Source organism: Electrona antarctica (assembly GCF_951216825.1).
Source record: "Electrona antarctica genome assembly, chromosome: 9".
Lineage (NCBI taxonomy): Eukaryota > Metazoa > Chordata > Actinopteri > Myctophiformes > Myctophidae > Electrona > Electrona antarctica.
The window spans coordinates 29,676,508-29,703,350 of record NC_136790.1 but is presented as its reverse complement, the minus strand read 5'-3'; the positions used below and the strand labels follow the sequence as shown (position 1 = coordinate 29,703,350).

At 45.4% G+C, this 26,843-nt stretch overlaps 1 protein-coding gene across 1 annotated transcript in view; it reads right to left on the bottom strand.

Annotated features, from left to right (window-relative positions):
- The window catches only part of cdh4 (cadherin 4, type 1, R-cadherin (retinal)), a 112,595-nt gene that overhangs the window by 22,453 nt on the left and 63,299 nt on the right, over window positions 1-26,843 (bottom strand). The window contains exons 5-6 of the mRNA XM_079509262.1: window positions 20,135-20,307; window positions 5,930-6,067 (exon numbers count right to left, since the gene is read on the bottom strand). Coding sequence (XP_079365388.1) covers window positions 5,930-6,067; window positions 20,135-20,307 — 311 coding nt within the window. The remainder of the gene's footprint in view (window positions 1-5,929; window positions 6,068-20,134; window positions 20,308-26,843) is intronic.

Genomic DNA, 26,843 nt, shown 5'->3' with positions numbered 1-26,843 from the left:
CTCCCAGACAACAGGTCTGTGCATCGAATATCTGAGTATAAAACAACCTATCAGACAGGTATTTAGTATTCAGTCAAGTATGTCCAAACAAAGGTAGTATTGTAAAAAGGGGAAAATAAAATATAAAAACTAAAACAAAGAGAGGTGAACATTTTCCAGGTCTTATGTCCCATTCTGAGTTCAAAGATATCTCCCAATACTTCCCATGTACTTCTCCGTCGTAGATCAATCAGCGTTATGAGTTATGGTGATGTCGTCATCTGGTGGTGGGGGGGTTAGTGGTGGGGGAGTTGCGGTGCGGCGGAATTCCTGGAGCCTCTGTGTTGCCCTTCGCAGTGCGTCTCGGTCATGTGGTGTCCTCTTCCCCACCTTCACCCAAGATGTTTTCCTCAGCTTCGCCAGGTTATCTGCGGTGGTAGTTGTAGGGGTGGAGGTGGTGGTGGGTCGAAGGTTTTCCTCTTCCTCGGTGCTCATGATCCCCCTCTTCTTCAAATCCTCTCTTGCTTCCTCCATGCTGTTGTAAGTGGTGCTGGCTCCCGTGGGGCGACCGGCCCCATCGTAAAACACACGTAGTTTTGTCAAGGGGGGAGTGTGGAAGGCGATTCCTTTATTTTTAAGGAGCAGGCGGATCGGGGCATACGCGGCTCTCTTCTTCTGTATTTCTTGAGGGTAGTCATTATCAAAATACGCTCTTTTGCCATTCAGTAGGACAGTTTTTTTCTTCCACGCTGTATTACGTACCAGCTCTTTGGTCTTGTCCTCCAGAAAGCACATGATGATTGAACGAGGGGTGGCGGTCGGCGGTGGCTTGGGAACGAGGGATTGGTGGCAGCGCTGTATGCCCAGGTCAATGTCCAGTGCTAATTCAGTTTTGATGAAGTTATTAATGAACCCCATCATGTTATTCCCCTCGCTGTCTTCTGCAACGTTGTATAAACATATAGGTTCTGGCGTCGAGACCTTGTTTCTAAGTTCAATACCTTCTCTTGCAATCTCTCGTGGTCTTGTAGTAGTGAACTCATTATTTGTTTGGCGTCTGAGCTCCACTCCTCGACACTCTCCACCTAGTCAGTTTGTTGTTGAAGTTTTCTTTAAGGCCTGCCATGTCTTTGCGCATTTGCTCGAAAAGAGTTTCTTTAAAGCCCTCCAACTCCTTCCTAACTTCGGTCCTCATGGCATTTATATCAGCGTGTATCGCCTCCATGCTTGCTTGTAGGCACGCCATGGCGTTTCGCCCTGGTGCGTTTTGCTCTGGGTCCACGTTGCCGTCGCAACTCTTCTCCGTTGCTTGTTTACCTTTCTTTTCTGATCTGGTGGTCGTTTTATCACTTTTAGCCTTTCTTTTGTCTCCCCCTTCCATTTTTATTTTTCGGAATATAGTTGGTTTTTAGGGGAAATAAAGTAGACCTGGCTGGGAGCTGTTGTTGTATGCTGCTGCTCTCTTTGGTGTCATACCGGAAGTCCTGTCCGTGGAAGGCTTAATGACTTCGAGAACAGCTTGCTTCATGCTTCCCAGCCAGCTCCTCACTCTATACGGCTTGGAGTGATGAGTCTGCAACCCACCAGCCCAGTTGCAGACCAGCAGAAGACTGAGTATGTGGACTTGTTTACATATTTTCGCAGCCGTGTGAAGATTCCTGTTTATCCCGACCCTGTTCAAGTCAAAGAACCATTTATGTGCACCCGCCTAGCTCTGGGAGGTCCCTGTAGTGCCAACAAACGGGGCAAAGTCTCCCTGGACCGCCAAGCCACCAAGCCCACCTGGCCAGCCATTTCCAGTTCAGCTCCAAACCAGCGACCACCTGTATCTGCTCCCAGGTCTCCAGCTCCTGCTCCTGCAGCCCCAGCTCCTGCTCCTGCAGCCCCAGCTCCTGGTTCTTGCAGCTCCTCCTCCAGTGCCTGCTCCTGCAGCCCCGCCTCCAGAGCCTGCAGCACTCCGGCGTCGCCTCCAGAGCTTGCAGCACCTTCGGCGACGCCTCCAGAGCCTGCAGCACCTTCGGCGACGCCTCCAGAGCCTACAGCACCTCCGGCGTTGCCTCCAGAGCCTGCAGCACCTTCGGCATCGCCTCCAGAGCCTGCAGCATTCCTGGCGTCACTTCCAAAGTCCCCCGCCTCGTCTCGGCCTCCTGGCCGTCCGCCAGACGATGCCGCTGCATCTTCGTGTCGGCCTCCCGGTCGTCCCCCAGACGACCCCTCCGCCTCATCTCGCCCTCTAGATGACATCTTGTCGGCTTCGCCGCGGCCTCCTGGCCGCCCTCCAGATGATATCTTGCAGACCTCGTCTCGACCTCCAGGCCGTCCCCCTGAAGTTGCCAGCTCTGCCTCTGGCCATCGTCCCGGCCGCCCTCCAGAGGTCGTCTCCTCGTCTCTGCCTCCGGTCCACCCTCCAGATGACGCCTCCTCTGCCTCGACTCAGCCTCCAGGCCGCCCTCCTGAGATCACCTGCCCAGCCTCTGGCTTGTCCCTGGATTCCTGTTTTGACTACTTTGTCATTTTGCAATTGCCTGATTCCTGCCTACTACTTCAGTGTAAGATCTGCCTTATTTTTATTAAATACTTAACATCTATTCTTGTTTGTTAATCTGCACTTGGGTTCGACTCTGTCTACATCCATGACACCCACACACGGTAACTCTGTCATCTCTCAATCGTTTCGGACGCGGGGCGGCACGCCTGAACCGGCCCGGCCCCCTGGGCGCATTCCTGGTGGTTTGGATGTTCCGAGGACCCCCCGGGGACCCCCACATGGTAACTCTGTCATTTCTCTACCGTTTCGGATGCGAGGCGGCTCACCGGAACCGGGTCGGCACCCTGGGTGCGTTCCTGTGGGTCTGGAACCCCCCCCCCCCCCCCCCCATGTGGACCCCCACATGGAGTTGCACCACTCACTTCACACGGGTGTGATTTTTTTTAAAATCTAGAGTAGCTAGCCAATTATATTTTACCCCTTTTTCTCCCCAATTTAGTTATTATGCCAGTTAATTCCTCCCCACACACATTTCTGTGTTTCACCACTGTTCACAAGAGATGATGTATTTTGATGAGAGTGCCCCTCACTTCACACGGGTGTGATTTTTGTTTGTGTGTAGATGCACGACAAAGTCAGATGCACCACATGGATTCGAACCCACAACCTCTGTGGTGGTGGGCAGGGACTTTACCACTGCACCACCTGAGCATCTTATAGATATGACGAAGTCACGCACTGTGAGCTTGTACAGTACAGTATATCTGCTATTCTTGAGAACTACTGTTCTAAATCCTAAGAGTTTTCTGCAAAACTAATATTGTGTATTGTATACGTATATTATGTATATAGCTAAAATATGAAATGGCACAGATGCTTTCCCGGTTTCAATGGGTTAAATCCCAGTATGTTGCACGACATGAGAAATGCTGCTGCATCTCACTTCTTTATTGAAAACCATGTCAAAATGTACAAATGAAACTGGTACATTTGCAATGGTGCAGTCTTGACTCCATGACAAAATTAGCTCTTACATTCCTATGTGGGTTGTTGAAAGCAACACCAGGTACACAGTAATGACGGCAATAAGTAGGAATAAATGTCCCGAAACAGAATCCGACTGATATAATGCTAAGATAATGCTTAAGAGAGCTGTTAAGGGCCTTCTATTATGGCATAGTGGGAGATAAACAGTAGCTATCATCAGCAACAGACGTGTGCCTATTGTCCTCATTTATCATGTTAAAAGCATATCAAGCAGCTGTTATGTGATGTTTTTATGTTCAGCTTTCTTTTGAAGTGAATTGTAGATTCGAGCACAAATCCAATTCTCACTCCAACCTTTTCAGTAAGTTGGGTGAAAGAGCTCCACAGGTCAACCAGACATACAGTAGCCCTCGAAGGGTATGACGTTCGTCTGTCTGGGAACTGTGCAATATAACCCCCAACCAAAACCCCTTGTTCCCCATCATTGAATTTGTGATATGATAGGCCTCTGGGCACACTTTAACTAGGTTGTGATGCACTTGATTAGATAGCAAAAAGTACAACGCTGTGTGAGAGATAATTCTGCTGGTATCTGTTGGATACAGTTTAATGAATTGTGGCGAGTATCATTGCCTTTTTGTTTACCACATACCACATAATGACGAACATTGCACCCTTGCGTTCAAGCCTGTGTGGTGAAATGAATAAAACATTTGGCAGGCTTTTTGTTTTGTTTTTTCAAATTAGATGCAGTATAGCTGCTTGGTTTACGCCCCCGTGAGCAATTGCACTTAATTAGCGTGCTCATGTTTTCTTGCTGTCTCCCATGGAGAGCTATGAATTCTTCCTCTGTCTGTCATACACAAATAATTACTGAAATGCTCCAAGTCTAGTTTATTTGTGTGGGAAGAAGAAGAAAAACTGTGAGAGATTGACAAAGATGAGGCAAGAGCATCTGGTGCAGAGCGGCTTTCTTAGCCAAGGATGTGCGTGCATTCATGTTAGTGTGACAGACAATCGACACAAATAAGAAAGAAAGAAAGAAAGAAACAAAAACATTTCTCATTATAACAAATATAGTTATTTCTAACTTCAGACACTTTCAGTGATTCATGCAACATAAACAGTCCATGTTTTTCCTTTTTTTTTTCCAACTGCAGAACATTAGACATTACACAGTCTTTTGGGAACATGCAGTGAATTTCCGATTGGCACGGCTGATTCTGCAGGAGAGGCGTGATACTGCCTACTACAGTAACAATAGTAAAGCTTCAGATATAGGCTGGTCACTGTGTGTGTATCCATGCACGTGTGCCATCATGTTTGCGTGAATCTGTGTGAAGGACGTCATGTGCATGTGCTCTCTCTCTGTATGTGTGTGTGTGTGTGTGTGTGCGCGCGTGCATGCGTGCGTGCGACATGGCCAGTGCTTGGCTGCGAGGGAGCTATAGCCCAGAAGCGCTCCCCAGTGGGAGAGGAGTGACAGAACCAGAGACGGGGACAGTGCTGTGCTGTGCAGAATGGCAAATCGTGTTCGGCTATAGCACAAGCCCCTGACAGCTGCACGGAGCTCTTATCTGAACGCACGGCGAGAGCTGCACTGGCACACACGCTGACTACGCTCCCTCTGTTGAGGCAGGGATCAGAGTTGTGTGACGCCGACACACTCCGAGCTCCACTGTTGCTGCTGCTGCTGCAGACGCCGTCTGTCTCTCTCGCTCTCTCTCTCTCTCTCTGGAAACTGGAGACGTTGGCATCAACGCTAACAGTCCAGTAACGTACTGTGTTTGTGGATCTGGCTCGCCTGTGGAAGCTGTCAAGTTGTCTCTATAAACATGCACTGCACTCAGGACCCTTCAGTTCAGTCTCTCAATGTTTATTTTAAGTATTCAAGATGAGTAAACTAAACAAAAACAGTCGAATGTTTCGGCTCTGCTGCCTTCATCGGTGGGTGTGTCTCAAGTGGGTGGGTGTGTCTCAAACAAACCGCTTAAGGACCACAGATGGAATGCCATCAGCATAGGACACCCTGTAGCCATTTTACATCAATTAACAATCACATCTCTTGTACATTTTAACTAGAACCTGGTCAAACAACATTTAAGAACTTAAGAACTACTGTATAAACAATGTATGCATCTATAATAGCTGGAGCTATCATTGTGATTTGTAAGACAGCTGTTTATACTATAGAAGCTGTCAGTAACCTTGCCTATCATAACCAGCCCCCACTCTCAACCGACGAGCAACAACTCTATTGGCCACCATGCACTTCTCCTGGCATATGCACTTCTCCTACACCTGGCCGGTAAAGTGGACCAGCTGTAGTGTGCCTGCCTGTCAACACAGCAAGAAGGTGTCAGGGATCTGGGCCAGATGCCTGCGCACAAACCTCGGCCACCAGTGAACCCCCTGATGGCAGGGACAGAGACAGTGTGTGGTTGGGGGGGGGGGGGGGGGGGGTGTTGGACTCACCGTCCTGACAGTGAGCTCTGGGGGGTTGTCGTTGATATCAGTGATGGAGATGAGGGCAGTGGCTGTGTTGGACAGGCCAAAGTTCAAGTTGCCTTCCATGTCCGTGGCCTGGACGATGATAGTATACTGGGACACTTTCTGCAAGTAGAAGAAAGAAACGTGTGAGAGAGAGAGAGACAGACAGACAGACAGACAGACAGACAGACAGACAGACAGACAGACAGAGTAAACAAGATGAGAGACTCAGAGAGAATGGGGGAGGGGAGGTGAGACAGCGAGAAAGAGACAGAGAGAGCTGTGACACCCAATGACTCATGTCAGGTATCCGGATCTGAGAATAAGTAGAAATGCATTCAGAGACACCAAAGATATGGTGATACAGTCAGGATACAAACAAGTGACTGATGAAGTAAATATCAATAAAGACATCTAGTCTAGTCAATCTTTACAAAATCAAACTTCTTCTAATTTTGCAGCATCATCGTTTTTTTCTTCTTCAGATTTTGTGTGATACTCTGTTCCATTGGTGGGTATTTTTCAAAATACGGTAGCATCCTCTCCCTCACCATCTCTCATACCCCAACATCCTTCCCTTAATTTCATCACTCCCCCTCTCTTCACAGCAACACAATAAACTGGTTAGGTTGATCCACAAGCTCCACCCCAGAACTCATCTGCTTCCGACTCATTTTGGTAGCCTTGGTTGGCTTAGAGTGAAACAGAGAGTGTTGTTTATGGAAATGTGTATGGTTCACATGCAGGATTGTAAAAACAAAAAAAAGGCACCCAAGTATTTATTCAAATACTTTTCAAGGATTTGTGATGTCCATAGATACTCCACTAGGGGTAGCGCCACACATTTTGTTCCATGCAATAACAGTACTGGAATATTTGGAAAGGCCTCGTTTTTGTATTCTGCAGCTGTTGCATGGAATGGGTTGTCCAAAGTCACAAAATTGATTGGGTCTACTTCTACTTTTAAGCCTCCCTAAAGAGTTCAATCAATCGGGATTTGTTGGTGCACCTTATTTGCACACTAACATCTACAGTATGATACAGCACTCACACGCACACGCACTCACTCACACTGTTGAAGTCAAGGCAATGCAGTGCAGCGAGGAAGCATTGAGCATTGGTGAAAGGATTATCCATTACAGCCTAAAAGTCTCCTCTCTCAGCTGTGGGAGCGGGCCCAGATCATCACTCATTTTAATGGAGGCGCCGCCACTCTCAGAAGCACCACGATGCAGCAGATAATACAGTGGCACTGGGCAGTCTTTAGCTCAGTTAGATTGAGAGGGACCAGCCCCAGGCAGTGCTACAAGCACACTACATACTGTACCACGCACACGCACGCACACACACACAGACGCACACACATGCACACATGCACACACATCACACATGCACACATGCACACACACACACACACACACACACACACACACACACACACACACACACATGCACACATCACACATGCACACACACACACACACACGCACACACGCACACGCACACACACCAGCACAATGCCAATGTGACAAACTGCAGATTGATTGACTAAAGCGCCGCATAGACTAGAGATTCAAGCTACCTTTTTTGCGCTTTCAAATGCATTTTGCATTCACACACAACAGAGCAAACCGACGTGGTAAAAAGGAGGGGAAAGAGAGGCTGTATCCATCCACACTACAGTGCTGAACTGTGCCCCTGTCCATGGTGCTGAAAGTTCATTATTTCCCCTGCCACAGCTTGGTGGGGAACAGTCTCTCTCTCTCTCTCTCTCTCTCTCTCTCTCAACCTCTTCTCCCACCATAAGCTTGTCTGCTATGTGGCCTTTCTCTGTGCCAATTAATCCATTTGGCTCAAGCTTCCATTGCGCCAGTCTTACAGAGGGAGAGTGTGTGTGTGTGAGAGAGAGAGAGAGAGAGATGAGAGAGAGAGAGAGAGAGAGAACCTAAGCATCAAAGGCAGGCCAATGCTGTGAGCTCAGGCTACTACTGTTTGGCCTCAGCTACATTTTGTATCAATGGGCTAATGTGTGGCCGTGTTGACTTTGGGGTCATAACATGTAAAGACCTGAGGAGCATTGATGTTGGAGACTGCCTGGAGAAGTGGAAATACGTCTCAGTAGAGGTTGTGGCTATAGACGAGTTATTGATTCTTGCCTACGTAACTTTGCTTCTTTGACCTTCTTTTTTTCCTTTCATTTTAATGCTTGGTTCTCTCCCTTTTTATTTTAGACAGGAAACACTCACGTCAAAGTAGATAACCATTTATTGCAACAAATGGAATACAGTTAAACTTTGCGTTAAAGGCTCTGCGCTCTGGGAGATGATCCCTGAATTTTGGCGAAGCAAGCATGCTAAGCAAAATCAGGGAACGATAGCAAACCCCCCATAGGGATACATACGCAATACATTGACATTGACTGCAGCAGAGGTGAAGTGAATGCAAAGCCGCATTTAAAGGGACCGCTACGTTTGAGCGTGAATTCTGATTGGGGTATGAATGATTGACGTAATGATCAGCTGAGATGTGAATGAGAATAGGAGCTACTGTAGGCCGATTGATACAATCAGCTGACTGACAGGCAAGCGACTAACGTGTCCCTGTATAAACTAACGCCGAGCTTCATGTCTTGCATATCTAATTATCACTGCACCTCTGTTACCCCTGTTCAGTTCTGTCTGTCTGTCTGTCTGTCTGTCTGTCTGTCTGTCTGTCTGTCTGTCTGTCTGTCTGTCTGTCTGTCTGTCTGCCTGCCTGCCTGCCTGCCTGCCTGTCTGTCTGTCTGTCTGTCTGTCTGCCTGCCTGCCTGCCTGCCTGTCTGTCTGTCTGTCTGTCTGTAGCCTACATTAGACTTCACATATGCATCACTTGCCGACAATGGGTTAGGGAGCGGCGCAGTCAAACAACAAATTACACAGTGTCTCTGTCAGTGATAAAGGTTACATTGACAGCCATATCAGTCAGATCACCAAGACCTTGTAGTTAAAAGACGTAAAGCCTAGTGGCTCAGCCAGTTAGTGTACAGAGTACAGACCATAATGCAATGTGAGCCCTGTTCAAATCCCCATCACCCCCATCTTGTCTAGCATGTCCCTCCTCTCTCCAACCCCCGGGTTCCTGTGTCTCTGTACTGACCTATCTGGTATGAAGCATTAATGCAAATACATCTTTAATCTTAACCCATTTAGACCTGAGGCCGATTCTAAAAAAAACTGCTTCTAAATCCTAACCGTTTTCTGAAAAACCTATATGTTTCTATGTCAGTACTGCTCAACCTTTTTCATGTCAAGGACCCCCAAAAATATATGTAATTGTTATTTCAGGGACCCCCACCCCCCCCAGAAGCAAAGATTTGAGTTAAAAACGTTCTCTCTGAAAGAATATAAATTCAAAGATTTGCCCTACATTTTGCTATTTGCTATTGCTATTCTGCTATTTTTCAACAGCTAAAGTATAACATAATGCTTAAAACACCAAAAGGGGTTCCCGTCCAGAATGGGTTAAACCCGGTCGTTTAGAGCTTAGAGCTTCAAACACATGTTAATCTGCTCCAGACAATTCTTATTAATGAAAACTCTATACAGGCTGACCTTTATTAGACTCATAATGAAATATCAATAGCGGTTCCCCTTACAGAGCAATCTAGTAAATAGAACCTTTGATGCATCCGTCTCTGTCTGGACACACACTGGGAGATCCAGGCACGTACAGTACATACAAATTGAGCTGTTTTTCCTACAGTGACAATGCAGAGCTGTACGACTATTAGCAGTTTGAAGATGCAATGGGTAAAAAAAAGAAACCAGTAGAGATATCTCTCTCTCTCTCTCTCTCTCTCTCTCTCTCTCTCTCTCTCTCTCACTCACACCCTTTTCCTGCAGGGTTATATGGCTCACCTGAGAGCAGTTGTGTGTTTATGGGCCTATAGTGCATGTACAGATCTGCTCACGCTCCACTGAATGGGAACTGGTGCACGCACGCACGCACGCACGCACGCACGCACGCATGCACGCGTGCACACACACACACAGGGGCTACCCTAACAAGCCAATAAAGGTCTCTAATGAGTCCTATAGAAGTGCTGAACAGAAGCTCTCTCGGTTAGATTAGAGTCCAGCAGTGAGGGGTAAAAAGCAGTCTTCTCTCACAACCCACAACAACAGCTCAGCTTCTCCCGCAAGCCGTTCCTCCCATAGACTTTAATCTGCAGGGTTGAAAGCCGTTCATCCCATAGACTTTAATCTGCAGGGTTGGAAGCTGTCCGTCCCATAGACTTTAATCTGCAGGGTTGGAAGCCGTCCGTCCCATATACTTTAATCTGCAGGGTTGGAAGCCGTTCATCCCATAGACTTTAATCTGCAGGGTTGGAAGCCGTTCATCCCATAGACTTTAATCTGCAGGGTTGGAAGCCGTTCATCCCATATACTTTAATCTGCAGGGTTGGAAGCCGTTCATCCCATAGACTTTAATCTGCAGGGTTGAAAGCCGTTCATCCCATAGACTTTAATCTGCAGGGTTGGAAGCCGTTCATCCCATATACTTTAATCTGCAGGGTTGGAAGCCGTTCGTCCCATAGACTTTAATCTGCAGGGTTGGAAGCCGTTCATCCCATAGACTTTAATCTGCAGGGTTGGAAGCCGTTCGTCCCATAGACTTTAATCTGCAGGGTTGGAAGCCGTTCATCCCATAGACTTTAATCTGCAGGGTTGGAAGCCGTCCGTCCCATAGACTTTAATCTGCAGGGTTGGAAGCCGTTCATCCCATAGACTTTAATCTGCAGGGTTGGAAGCCGTTCATCCCATAGACTTTAATCTGCAGGGTTGGAAGCCGTTCGTCCCATAGACTTTAATCTACAGGGTTGGAAGCCGTCCGTCCCATAGACTTTAATCTGCAGGGTTGGAAGCCGTTCATCCCATAGACTTTAATCTGCAGCGTTGGAGGCCGTTCATCCCATAGACTTTAATCTGCAGGGTTGGAAGCCGTCCGTCCCATAGACTTTAATCTGCAGGGTTGGAAGCCGTTCATCCCATAGACTTTAATCTGCAGGGTTGGAAGCCGTTCATCCCATAGACTTTAATCTGCAGGGTTGGAAGCCGTTCATCCCATAGACTTTAATCTGCAGGGTTGGAAGCCGTTCGTCCCATAGACTTTAATCTGCAGGGTTGGAAGCCGTCCGTCCCATAGACTTTAATCTGCAGGGTTGGAAGCCGTCCGTCCCATAGACTTTAATCTGCAGGGTTGGAAGCCGTTCATCCCATAGACTTTAATCTGCAGGGTTGGAGGCCGTTCATCCCATAGACTTTAATCTGCAGGGTTGGAAGCCGTCCGTCCCATAGACTTTAATCTGCAGGGTTGGAAGCCGTTCATCCCATAGACTTTAATCTGCAGGGTTGGAAGCCGTTCATCCCATAGACTTTAATCTGCAGGGTTGGAAGCCGTTCATCCCATAGACTTTAATCTGCAGGGTTGGAAGCCGTCCGTCCCATAGACTTTAATCTGCAGGGTTGGAAGCCATCTGAGGCCATAAGAACACCTCTGCACGGGGCTCTACCGACACTAAATCCCCTGTGCCTTTTCACTGGCACTAAAAGGGGTACTTTACCACCCAGGCTACAGAAGAAAGGGCAAAAGAAAAAAGGGCTTGTTGGCCGCTAATCAACAATTCAAGCCAAGAAGGGCCAGAGCAGGATGGGAATATCTGTGTAGCACGGAGTTAACTCCAGCCTTATTCATAATCAGTCTTACAACAGTGTCCAGCACAAAAAATAGCAGATCTAAAAGCTCATATCACGTCACTATGCAAGTATAAGTTAGGTAAGTTAGGTATAATAATCGGCTGTAGTGCGCGTGCGTGCGTGCGGTGCGTGCGGTGCGGTGCGGTGCGTGCGGTGCGTGCGTGCGTGCGTGCGTGCGTGCGTGCGTGCGTGCGTGCGTGCGTGCGTGCGTGCGTGCGTCCGGGTGTTAGATTGTATCTTTGTTAGCAGGAGCACAGTTGTGAAAATATAAACAAAGTGGCATCTGACAGAAATATAAAACCTATTATTCAGGCAAAATGTTTCAGTTTGCAAACTAATTAAACCCGAGCAGGACTGAAAATTAATCAATGTATAAATAATGAAATCATGAATTACTACTTGCACAGAAATCAGACATGCAAAACAATTAAAATGTTGTCACAATCTGTCTCTTCTATGTCCGTCTGTCTGTCTGTCCGTCCGTCCGTCCGTCCGTCCGTCCGTCTCTGTCTCTTCTCTATGTTTGCGTATCTCTGTTTCTATCTCTTTCTATTCTCTGTCTCTGTGTTTCTTCTAATGCAACCACTTTTCACAAAGCTCCATGCTATTCTACAGTCATCCAGCTCCATGCTATTCTACAGTCATCCAGCTCCATGCTATTTTACAGTCATCCAGCTCCATGCTATTCTACAGTCATCCAGCTCCATGCTATTCTACAGTCATCCAGCTCCATGCTATTCTACAGTCATCCAGCATGCACTCAGACTTTTCCCATCAAATGACACCCTGGCCACTCCTACATTCGTTGACACCTCACTTCATTCTCCTCAACCAGAGACAATAGATGAAACCGAGACGGTGTTACGGGGGAGCACTGACCCTTTAGGAGACCAGTAGATGAAACCGAGACGGTGTTACGGGGGAGCACTGACCCTTTAGGAGACCAGTAGATGAAACCGAGACGGTGTTACGGGGGAGCACTGACCCTTTAGGAGACCAGTAGATGAAACCGAGACGGTGTTACGGGGGTGCACTGACCCTTTAGGAGACCAGTAGATGAAACCGAGACGGTGTTACGGGGGTGCACTGACCCTTTAGGAGACCAGTAGATGAAACAGAGACGGTGTTACGGGGGTGCACTGACCCTTTAGGAGACCAGTAGATGAAACAGAGACGGTGTTACGGGGGTGCACTGACCCTTTAGGAGACCAGTAGATGAAACAGAGACGGTGTTACGGGGGTGCACTGACCCTTTAGGAGACCAGTAGATGAAACCGAGACGGTGTTACGGGGGAGCACTGACCCTTTAGGAGACCAGTAGATGAAACCGAGACGGTGTTACGGGGGTGCACTGACCCTTTAGGAGACCAGTAGATGAAACAGAGACGGTGTTACGGGGGTGCACTGACCCTTTAGGAGACCAGTAGATGAAACAGAGATGGTGTTACGGGGGAGCACTGACCCTTTAGGAGACCAGTAGATGAAACAGAGACGGTGTTACGGGGGTGCACTGACCCTTTAGGAGACCAGTAGATGAAACCGAGACGGTGTTACGGGGGTGCACTGACCCTTTAGGAGACGAGTAGATGAAACCGAGACGGTGTTACAGGGGTGCACTGATCCTTTAGGAGACCAGCGGCTGTCCTGAGTTTACTATCGTTATTCCAATGGGAGAAGTGATGTGAGCACATTGGTTATGATATATTACGTCACCCCATAGTCATTAGATTCTTCAACACTGTCTCACTATCTTCTGACAGTAAAAGAAAATGTACTCTCACGAGATCACTCAGACACAGATCACAGGACGTTTGTGAGATCTGACAACCAACAAAGTTCACGTGGGGTGACCGTGCACACTTAGGACACCAGAAGTATACAATTTCAATTTCAAACACCGTTTGTGCAATACCCATTGTACCTTAGTTCAAGTAGTATTACTTGGATATGACGTCATATTGATAACATCAGGGCTCTCCATACATGAGATTGGTATATGTTTGGAGAACCGCTGATCTGACCAACATAACACCGGGCACTGCACTACCTCGGGGTCCTCGCCTATATACATGCCGAGTTGGAAGTAGATCGGTCCAACGATTCTCGAGATACGCAAAGGACACCCGCACGCAGGCAGTGATACACATCATTTATGGAGAGATTAAATTAAATTACGTTTAATTCAAATATGCTTCATGGACATGACAAGGAAACAAATATCTAAGTTGCCAATGCCATGCGGTTGTCACAAATGGAAGAACAGTAATATCCAGAGCAGCACATCCATTGAAGCATTATGAAGCAAGACAATATTGAAACTGAATACACCCCTACATGCTTGTTATTGTTAAACATGAGCAATAACAAAATAAACAGCTCAATCTAATGTTTTTTTTAACCTTCCTTAACAGCACAGTTTTTGTGCTTTTCTTTTGTTTGATGCTCTCGTCCTCTGCGCTTCCTCTGCGCTTTCATTTCTACTGTGCTTCTGAGCTCTCCCAAGGACTTCTACATCAAAACAAAATGAATTACTATAGCACAAAGCAGGCCTACAAAGAACAATGCAAAATACAATTGGTTCATTCAGAACACAAGCTCACTGTGGGTTGTGAAAAGGTGGAATGCTTCTCCGTAGCCTTTTCCAGGAAATCTATTGTGCAGGGATGCATTCAGATATGATACTATACATGCAAGATTTCTCTCAGACATAAAAAAAAGTAGTCAACATCCACCCACAATCGCCAACTCTCTCTATTGGATGACAATCCTCCACGGGCTTCGCTGTCTGGCATGAGAAGGGCTAAATCCTCACAGAGGCAGGTAATAGGCGCCTCCGCTGAGTTACACTGACTCAGCACCTCCGAAAGCCGTAAAGGCCCAGGGCCATTTAGGCGCCCAGCTCTGTGCCTGAATCCCCGGCCAGGGCCTACAGCTCCTAATAGGGCCGGCCTGTGGGCGCTCATGTCCCCGGAGCTGTCAATGGCAATGTCCTAATCATGCTGAGATTCCAGCCTGGAAACAGCATCAAGCTGGCAGACAGCGAGGTACTGCACAGCACCGTGCCTATTCCGTGTGCCCAGGGGGTGGGGTTGAAGGGGGGGGGGGGGGGGGGGGTTGAGATAGCCTGGGGGAGAGGAAAGACAACAGCTCTGCATGCCAATCTATCGCGTTCCAAGGACAGCGGGCATACATGGAGATTGGCCATGCCAGCTGTGACATGGCCAGGTCTCCTGAGGACAGGCCGCTGTGTGTCTCTCCATGGGACTTTTCACTTCAGCTCAGTTCAATTAAATTCGTTATTGGCATCGCTGCTCCAAACAATGAACAATATAAAAGAAATGCATATACGACAAACCACACAATCGATGCAAAGAAATGATTTGGCGAGCTAGGTGTGTTATAACAAATAACAGCAAATTAATTAGTTGAGATGGCTCTTACTTTGTCTCTTTAATAATTGTTGCAGCATGTGATGCAAAACAAATTAAAAAAACGGTGCTCTAACACTGCAAAAACAGGCTGTTTGCCTACAGGGAAATCTAGGTATTAAAAAGAGCCCTCAAGGGATGACAGCAACTCCCAAGAATAACAATAAAGTATAATCTTCTGTCATATTATTTTATCTTGCTCTGTGTTTCCATCCATTCCATCCATGTCTTTAAATCACACTCACTGCTGCAGCAATAATAGATGGATAGACAGCTACAACAGGGACATATCGACTTTAGTAACAGTCTTAATTGCGACCGTAAGGCACATTTACTATGAAAACCTGCATTTCCGTGTGTCACGTTACGCCTCCATATATGGTCATTCCTCGTGACATCACACATCCATATATGGTCATGCCTTGTGACATCACGCCTCATATGGTCACGCCTCGTGACATCACACATAGTCACACCTCGTGACATCATGCCTCCATATATGGTCACGCCTCGTGACATGTCACGGTACCATATATGGCCAACTCCATATATGAAGATCACAACACTGACCTCATCGAACCCTGGATAACCAGTGTCACACATGGAGAAGACTGGATCATCATCTGCATACTGTATATGGAGCCGGCCAGCAACTCTACGTCTGACCTCAAACCTCAAACCCTTAGATCTCCATATATGGAGCTGACCTGTTCTGAAATTCCATATGTTGATCTGACCTCATCAAACCCTGTACACTCAAGACACGCTCCATATATGGCCAGTACAGAATTCATTCCATATGTTGATCTGACCCCCCATGCCAAAGCCGTCCCCCAGGCAGATGCGTGCACGCAGGGCGTCTTACTGGTTATACTAGAGCGGTGCCCATTGGGCACTGGCCTACTTGGAACGATGCAAGTTGGAAATGCATGCCCCACCCAGTTATTATTCAGTGTCCCTTATATGCCCATAAGGGACACTGACATAATAACTGGGTGGGGCATATATACTCCATATATTGTATGGAGTTCTTTGTCAGGCATGCCAAAATATGGAGTCTATGCAGATGTCAGAACATCATTGTGATGTGAATATTGCCCTGTATGTAGTGTGTATAGAGTCCAACAGACACACACAGGCACCTGATCCAGTACAGTACTAGTCTTGAGGACTTATGCGTATATGTACATGCATGTTTACAGCTTAGCCCAGCTGGTTAACCTGTACGTGGGCTAAAATATGCAGTGGCATGTGAGACCACTGGAGGTGAGAGGTCCGCAGCCATATGAGTGTAGGGGTAATTGGTATTCAGTGGTGGTGATCAGCGTACGGTAATCTTCATGCACCCCCTGGCCTCCTCGTCATGGGGACAACCCAGTTCACCCCTTAATTAAGCACATGAATATTCTAATTAGCAATGGAAAGCTAAAGCAGAGAGCAGAGAGCGTGAGAGAATCTAATGCATGTGGGTTAATGTTGTTATTGAGTCTATACTCTATACTACAGCGCAATCAGCAGTGTGCATGAATCATGGGATATAGTGTGGCTGTCTATGCATGTACACAATTAAAATCGAGAGTGTAACAAATGGAATCGATTTATTTCCATTTCCATTTGGTTCACAGGTACACAGTTAAAATTAATTAACATCTTTGTTAATGTAAACACCAAATTTCCACCCTGCAGCAGTGTGTACAGTATGTGTATATTGTTACATTCGGGCAGAAACCTATGTCTCCGTATGTTTAAAAAAAAAAATGAATGCCCTACTTCGTCTTACAGTAGTGAAATGACAGTGTCGTTCATAAGTAGTGAAAAAAGGTCACAATTCATCACAATCGCGACGTATACTTATAGATCAGGTATTTTTGCTGCTTTTGAAAAATGTGAAAGTGATTAAGTGTGCCTGTAGGTGTGATTTAAAGATGGAGTGCCGTGATTGTTTTCCAAACTAAAACATGATCATCAGGTCTTATTGTTATATAAGGAGGAAGAAGTTTTTCAAAAAAGTGTACAGTATTTGTTAAAATGTTGTTTTTATGTGGGCACCCCCACCAGTTCATTAAGTATGCCTGGTTTGCCTAGTGGGTGGTGATGGGTGGTGATCCACCTGAACTGAAGCCGCACCCACAGCTGTAGTTGTATGATAAAGGGGGAGGGGCTGATAATGTGATGTCACTATATTACTGTTTTTTTCTTTGGCACGTTTGACTGTCAAGGGTTCAGCCTCCAGGAAGAAACCCTAAATACAAGGGAAGACATCATTGCACATAAAAACGACTACAGGGTGTCTAATGAAGTATACTGTCACCTCATAGACACATGAAAAACGAGCTTGTGACTAAATAAATATCTACATTGTATCCATTCGGAAGTTACACAAGTTATATATTTTTTAATTCCCAGTGACCATATCTGTGTCCGCCCGCAAGTCCCTCGTGTGTGAGTGTGTGTGCACGTGCGTGCGTGCGTGCGTGCGTGCGTGTGTGTGTGTGTGTGTGTGTGTGTGTTTGTGTGTGTGTGTGTATACGCATGCTGCGCGTGTGGATGCGTGTGTGTGTGTGTGTGTGTGTGTGTGTGTGTGTGTGTGTGTGTGTGTGTGTGTGTGTGTGTGTGTGTGTGTGTGTGTGTGTGTGTGTGTGTGTGTGTGTGTGTGTGTGTGCATGCATGCGCTTGTGCATGCGAGTGTGTGTGTGTGTGTGTGTATGTTGGTGACCTCAACAGCAGGCGCGTGAACGCCCAGGTGCGTCCCAGTTTTAGAGGGAGGATCAGAGGCAGGTGGGACCGAGCCTGGTTTGATGTGTCCAGATTAATGAGCTCTTCCTCAGTCACATCAGCTGCTACCTCCGCTGCCTGGGCCAACGCAGCGCTGGCCTGCATTCACACCACTCATTTATATTGTCCCACAAATGTACCGCCGTCATCATGCCATGCCAGCTCTTTGTAAAACCTGGATGCGAGAGGATCCTTCATGTCCGCCGTGTATTATTCTCGAATCACAAGGGGAAAAAAAACAAATTCGACCGTTTTTACCTACTGTAGTTATTCGCCAAATACGCTTCCCTTACCCTGCCTGTAAAAACAATCACGATTTAAAATGTCAAAGCGTGAAAGCGTTGTCTGTCCAGGATTAGTGCTCAGAAGGCCCAGTGGGATTTGAAATATAAATATTATGAGACAGACTCTGCCGTTTCAGATCAGTACTTGTCCTTTTATGGCAGTAGTAAAATTCAGCCAACTAAATTAAAGGAGATCAGATTACCATCATAATGACGGGGTATAAATTTGAGTGCCCATATCAGATTGCCAGTTATAGTTTTCCTTCAATGTTAGACCAAGGGTTCTCAACGTTGAATTCGGGGCCCACGTGGGGTCCAAATGGACACTTTACAGGTCTGTAACACTGAGAGTGTATATGCAGAACCAAATGGACCTGCATTTGCACACTCTCAGTGTTAAATTAACACTGTGGATTTCACAGTATTGATTGGGGTCCTATAATAACCCATTGTACACTCTCGTTCAGACCTGTAAGGCTCAACTTGGACCACTGGTGGTCCCGAGTCTCCCAACATTGAGAACTAATATATAGAGAGCCACAGAATAGAAGGTGTGTGTGTGTGTGTGTGTGTGTATGTGTGTGTGTGTGTGTGTGTGTGTGTGTGTGTGTGTGTGTGTGTGTGTGTGTGTGTGTGTGTGTGTGTGTGTGTGTGTGTGTGTGTGTGCGCGTGTGCGTGTGCGTATGTTTGCAGTTTGCACGCGTGCACGCGGCTGTGTGGGTGTGAGCCAAAGAAGCCAAAGCAAGCCGCAGGGTAAGCAGTCCGTCAAAGAATACTTCTGCTGCCCACAGGCCACTTGAAGCAATCTGGGATAAACAAACGTTGGCCCTGCCTGACCTGGCTCATTAGTGTTGTAACACAGAAGACAGAAGGGTTGTAGGGGTGGTAGGGTGTCTCTAGTGGCGGGGAGGATGGACACAAGCACGGGCGCTAGACACGTACTCAACACACACACACACACACACACACACACACACACACACACACACACACACACACACACACACACACACACACACACACACACAGTTACACACACACCTGCAAGAGGTCAGGCAGTCAGACAGACAACATAAAGCAAGCAAGTCTCTTGGGTGAGTGTGTGTGTGTGTGTGTGTGTGTGTGGGGGGGGGGGGGGGGTGGGGGCAGAGAATGGGAAGGACATGAAACACAGGTCTCGGGGGACTTTGTGATTATGTGGTTGATGCACTGTCTGGTCAGTTACCCCAATAAACTTTAATAGAACATGAGAATAATGGAAAACAATACTGGTTTGCACTTCTGAGAACGGTGTAATGCATATTAGAGTGACCTTGAGCCTGCCCTGAAAAGCTGAAATACCCTTAATCACTGAGACCTGCTATCGGGGTTACGTGGCCTTATTAGTGATTTTGCAGGAGCTGAAGGTGAAGACTGTAATACAGCGGGTAATGGAGTTTCACATACAGTACAGCAGAGCAACAGATCAATGCATTAAGACCTCATATGACAGATATATATATATGACCTTGTCTTTTGTTTAATATGAAGGCCATTGGGTAACAATAAAGTGGACACAAAATGGGAATACATGACGCAAAAAGGTGATTAAATGGGTTTATAACAGAGCTGTTGCAGAAACCTTGCCGTGAGCCTCAACCTCTAAGCCCTATAAACCAGTGGTTCCCAAACTTTTTAGCCTGTGACCTAAACTAGTGAAAATAGCAGATCTACAAGCTCACAATGCGGTGCGAAGCTATAGATCGGCTATTTTCACTATACTCACTTAATTTATGGAATTTCTCACATTTTTCTTTTATTTCTTCATGAAATTACTTGAACAAAATCATTGAATGAAGGTTTTTTTTGGAAATGTTTTTTTGAAAATGTTTTGAAATAATCCTAACTTAAAACCGACAAAAAAAGGGGGCCCATAACAATGTGTCCCGACCCATGCAGCGTTTGGGAAACTAGTGCTCTAAAACTGACCTCTCTGTCCAGGCCGGCGGCCACGGTGACGATGTCGCCGGTCTCGCTGTTGATGGTGAACATGTTGGGGATGGGACTGTGGGGCGTCTGGGACAGGATGCGGTAGCGCACCATGCCATTGGCCGTGGTGTAGTCGTCAGAGTCGTTGGCCGTCACCTGCATCACCGACGAGCCTGCCGAGGGAAAGGTTGTTGATGAGTTGAACCCTTTTTAGCCTGGCCCAGCATGTGTGCTTTCTCGTCTAGACTGGCGGGTGCCGGTCGAAAACAGGCGGTGGATCCTATTGGTTCACCGATCAGAGCACCCGCCCCTGCCCGGTAGAAACTGAATGCTGTATTTCCACATTTCCACAGTGCAATTCCACATTTCGCCAGTAGGTAGTGGCATCTTCAACGTTGGATAGCCTTACTGGGCTTGGTAGAAACCAGCGGAGAACACTGACATCACCAAATTTGGAGTGACGCGCACACTGTTATAGGTTAGCGAAATACAAGGAAGTGGGCTTCCGGTGCCAAATTTATCAATGGGTTTCCTCAGGCTTTTCATTTTTGAGCCGAATGCGAACAAAAATAAAAGCCTGGGTACGGAACCCATGCCTGAAACCTAATCTCAGTATGAGCTGCGATTGGTCCAATCTTGAGGGAACATATATTCATACATTCCTAGATACATACATACATAGACTGCGCACGCACGCACGCACGCACACGCACGCACGCACGCACGCACGCACGCACGCACGCACGCACGCACGCACGCACGCACGCACGCACACACACACACACACACACACACACACACACACACACACACACACACACACACACACACACACACACACACACACACACACACACACACACACACACACACATCCTTGAAAGGAACACACAGCATGAGAAACAGGATGAAGAAAAAACTAGAAATAAATTGTGAAAATAGAGCTATGGATTATTCAAGCCCCTTTACACACATACACAAACAATGTACTGCAAGAGATGTGCTTCTGTAAGAACACCACTATCTGGGAACACAGAAAACCAGACAAGAAATGAAAGCCCATGAATACGCTCCGCAAGAATTTACTCAGACGCCATTCTCTGTCCTGTAGGAGCAAACATTTCAGGGCTAGGGCTTTAGAAGGCCACAAGAGCATAAACAATCAAGCAAGGTCTGTTCAATAAGACTATTTAAGGACCACACTGTCTACTGTTCTGCAATACTGTAGCAGGGCTTGAGAAGTAAAGTTTGTAGCTCTACTGAGTCCATTTAGTAATGGGTCGACATTTCCACCATCCATTACTATTAGCCTTCAGTGACAACGCTGCTCCCCTCAATGGTACGATGCTCTCTCCCTATTTGTCTTGGAATCACAGATAAACACTGCCATTTAAGGTAGAGATGGGATGGGTTGTGTGTGTGTGTGTGTGTGTGTGTGTGTGTGTGTGTGTGTGTGTGTGCGCACGTGCCTGTGTACCACAGCTTCCCCAAGCAGAAATATTGATTTGCACAAGCATGTCAGCCAGGCTCACAAATGTGACCAGGCAATTAGGAGCACTCTGTGCAGGAAAAGAGAGAGATGACCTCGCCCCTCTCACAGGGCTCAGAGAAAATGTCACTTTCTGTCAGGCAGCCATTTAGGGGCCAGCGCTGCCATTACCAGGGCAGGAGGGGATACAGAGGAAAATAAGTGTAAATAGGTACAGTATACCACATGGGGAGAGTCGGGAAACAGCAGAGACCAACAAGCACATGGCACATGGCGACCAACAAGCACATGGTTTCCGCTGCCATCGGTGTATGAATGTGTGTGCGAATGGGTGAATGTAATGCACAATCTCTGTAAAGCGCCTTGGATAAAGGCGCTATATAAATGCACCATTTACCATTTACATGCACATGCTGGGCTACTTTGACGATGGAGAGGGCCACTGTATTTATTTATTTATTTATATTACTGTCGTTAGTGTTGTAGCAAAAGTAGCCGATCTACAAGCTCAAAACGCGTTGTAGATCAGCTATTTTTGCTATATTTAAATTGAAATCCTGAATTATGTTTTGCTATTGTTGAATTGGAATCCTGAAAAGTAAAATTTGTATTTAATTTCACATGCCTTTCAAATGCCTTTAATTATAGTTATGTTAACTTTATGAATGAATTACAAATACAAAGTGGGTTATGTTTGCATGTTTGGAATTGTAACAGCTGAAATCATTACGTCAATAATATATCAATATTCTGATATTAACCTGTGGGCCGCATTACGTGAAGATGGCCCCCGGGCCGCCAGTTGCCCATAGGATAAATTGAAGGGGGAACATAATGGGAGGGTGGCGGTTGTAATGCCTGCCTTGTATCAAAAGACACGTTTGATTAGGAATATTTTTATATATATATTTTTATTTCCATTTATTTGTGATAGGGTAGTACAGGGTTCCCCAATTAATTTTCCTCAAGGGCCATATTTTGACTAGGGCACGCGCGAAAAATTGGGTTTTTTATTTTTTCATTAATTAATTAAAAATTGTTCTCAACCAGTGGTCCGGGGACCACCAGTGGTCCTTGAGGGGGTGCCCAGTTTGACATGCATAGGCTACTGACCCCCATTTAATGCCATTTAATGGCCCGCGGGCCGCCTATTGGGGAACCCTGGGGTAGTATGTCTATTGCTGGGGGTGTAACGATAATTAACTGCATCGAAAAATCTATTTTAATTTCAAGAAGTATATTGAAATGTAAACAGCAACGTGTCGTATCATTCGACTTTGTACAATAATCAATATATACGGTCTATTGATAAATGTGTGTATTCTATGTATGTGTTCATGTCAAGGTGCGCGTTTGTCCATACATGTATGTATGTGTTCAAATATAATGTCCATGTATTTGCCAGATAATAATTGTTTACTTTGTATCCATAATAATAAATGTTTTCCATAAGAAACCTGCTCTATCCACACATTTCACACAGATTTCATGTCTTTGCTACTTTACTGTATAGATTTTAAATCATTGAATCGTATCGTACCGCCATGAATGAACCAATATTGTCCATGTCTCGAATCGTCGACTATGTATTGTGATACGTATCGTATTGCTATTGTATGTATGTTACACCCCTATTTATTACAGGGATGCACAGGTAGACCACATGACATGCCCCTAAAATAAATAAATAAATAAAAAAACACAAAACTCCACCTTCTTTGCTACTTGAATTAAAGTGACTTGATTGATTTGCATGACAAATGGCCTGTACATTCCCTTCTCGGCGTAGTAGGCAGAACCACCATCCAATGCGTCAGTAGCATTACGTTATATAAAAATAATAAATGCATGACAAACAAGCCGAAAATCTACTACTTCCATACAAACATAGTTTTTCCACTATCCATATTCCAACTGCGTTGTGAGTACCGCCAGTGAGTGAGAGGCTGCAGCGCTCGCCGCTCGGCTCGTGATGTAACATAAACAGTGAAAGAGGCTCAGCATGAGGCTCATGTAATACATGGATATGTATTGTACAATATTTAACTTTTTTTGGCTGGGGGGGTTATAACATTTGAAACCTTGTTCTTCACAGTTCAAATCTTTAATTACTTATTTGCTTATTTACGTAACTGTCTCTTTGTATCGCTAATAACATTTGTGTTGTTGGTGGCATTTGCTTATGTTATCCGCCCTTAGGTGCCTTCTGATTCTTGTAGGTTATCACATATGCTTTCAGTTGGATGCAACAGCAACCAGTGTGGTGAGCACTGGTTGAGAGCTACATATTGTATACCTTATTGTCTCTGGAGGTAATGTGATGCCATAGTGCTTCACACACAAGATAAATCAAGACATATAACGGATATAAAAAAAAGACGAAAGATATAAATGATACAAACACTATCAAAGCAAATAATATTCAATGAGGTATTTTGTTTGGTGACGCTATGGCAGAAGTAAAAAAATGAAAAAAACTCTTGACACAGCGGGCCTGTTTCCAGGTCAGTGATCTATGTCTGCGACCAGATGGAGGCAGTGCAAATAATAGAGCCCGTATGGTTGTGTTCTATGTGTGATGGCTTTGCTCTTGAGGTCTGAGAGGTTGGGGACATGCAGGGGACATATGGTTTCAGAAGCAATGCATGTTTCATTTAATATGGATACATTTGTTCTAATTGGAAGCAGTTGACATGGTGGAGAAGGGAGGGGGCAATAGAGTAACATGGGTTAGACCAGTCACCAGACCCAAAAGAGAAATTTGATGTCTCCCCGGTACCCAAACTAGTTAACGCGCTTCGCGCCGCATTGTGAACTTGTGGATCTGCTATTTTCACAACTTCTAAAACATTTGTTTTCTAATTAATGGAATTTCTTTAAAAATGTGTTGATTTCTTCATGAAATTACTGACAAAAATCATTGCATTTTGTTTTTAATTCATGAAAATCTTTGCTATTTTTTACAATAGTGTTAGATAAAAAAAATGGTAGTAACTTAAAACAAAATGTAGCAAACCAAAAGGTAAAGGTACCGATAAAAAGTGGTCCGCGACCCAACCTTGTTGTTTGGAAACCACTGGGTTAGAGTATCATGTTGTAGCGTGGCAGTAGAAGGTGGGGAAAGCAACAGAAATCACCTTGAGTTTGCAAAATGCAAAGAGTCTTTGCTGACAGCATTTATGGATGTCTGTGGTGCTCTAAAAGGAGTTTATTGTCCAGGGTGATTCAGAGACATTTGAAGAACTCCACCATTTCAACAGTTTCATTACTGATATAAAAGGTTGCAAGGCCGGTAATTACCGGGTTTGGCAATTTTTTATGACAAATACCGGAAGATATAATTCCCTCCGGACATCCGGGCCGACGGCCAACAATTGCACTCTCTGTATTTCTATCACTCTCTCTCTCTCACACACACACACACACACACACACACACACACACACACACACACACACACACACACACAAATACGCACGCACGCACACGCACGCACGCACGCACGCACGCACACACACACACACACACACACACACACACACAATAAAGCTGTCCAGGAACCATTCGTTTTTTTTTGGGGGGGGGGGGGGTTGAAAGAGGGGTTTACTCGAAAATATATCTTGGCGAGAATGCAATATGCATAATAAGAGTACTATGTGTTTACAATAATTTGAAAGTCCTGCATGACAGCAGAAGAGACAAACACAGTGACACACACACACACACACACACACAGTCACACACACAGTATGTAGGACAGTATGCGCACAATTACAACAGCATGATAGCTTATATGGGGAATTCTTAGCAGCCATAATATATTAGCATGCTCTCTATCATCACACATATTGCCAAACAGCACTGAACTAACTCTGATCATTGTTAAGCAAAACGGTCACGGAGGTTCTGCTTTTGCCCTGTGTCCACTTCAATGCGCTTCTGAGAGTACACAGGTGGAACAAATTAATTAACGAGAGTGACAGCGAACGAGCAAGCTACACTGTTAGCTGGGTCTGAATTCGTTAAAATCGTGCACTTGGTGACAAGTTTTTGATTTTTGGTATGGTGGTAGGTATGGTTATAAGGTTTTCAAAAACCATCGCAAACAAGTTGGGAGCGCCCCCTAGTGGTCCGTTTGCAATGAATCTAATATTAAATGGGTCAGTATATGGTTATAAATCAAAATAATTGATAAAAGAGATTTTCCAATGGATTCTATTAGTATTGGGTGTGCTAAATAACATACTAAAAAATTACTTCTGGAAAGGCATCATTTTCAAGATGGCGTCCACGATGGCTGCCGGGAGCTTAAAATGCCTATAAGCTGGGATTTAATACATAAAAAAATCAAAAAAATCATAACAATTATGCACTTGGTGACAAGTTCTTGATTTTTGGTATGGTGTTAGGGATGGGCATAAGGTTTTCAAAAACCATCGCAAACGAGTTGGGCTCGCCCCCTAGTGGTCCGTTTGCAATGAATCTAATATTAAATGGGCCAGTATATGGTTAAAAAACATAATAATGGATAAAAGAAAAAAATCAATGGATTCTATTAGTATTGGGTGTGCTAAATAACATACTAAAAATGTAGGAAAAAATAACTTCTGGAAAGGCATCATTTTCAAGATTGCGTCCACAATAGCTGCAAAATGCCTATAAAGCTTGGATTAAATATGTAAAAAAATAAATAATAATAATTGATAAAATAGATTTTCCAATGGATTCTATTAGTATTGGGTATGCTAAATAACATATAAACATTTTGGGTGAAAATAACTTCTGGAAAGGCATCATTTTCAAGATGGCGTCCACGGTGGCCTCAGTGAGCTTAAAATGCCTATAAACTGGGATTTAATACATACAAAATCATAACAATTATGCACTTGGTGACAAGTTTTAGATTTTTGGCATGGTGTTAGTTATGGGCATGAGGTTTTCAAAAACCATCGCAAACGAGTTGGGCTCGCCCCCCTAGTTGTCTGTTTGCAATGAATCCAATGTTAAATAGGCCAGCATTGGATTCATTGCAAACAGACCACTAGGGGGCGAACCCAACTTGTTTGCGATGGTTTTTGAAAACATTTATGTATTAAATCCCAGTTTATAGGCATTTTAAGCTCCTGGCAGCCATCGTGGACGCCATCTTGAAAAGGATGCCTTTCCAGAAGTAATTTTTTCCTAATTTTTTAGTATGTTATTTAGCACACCCAATACTAA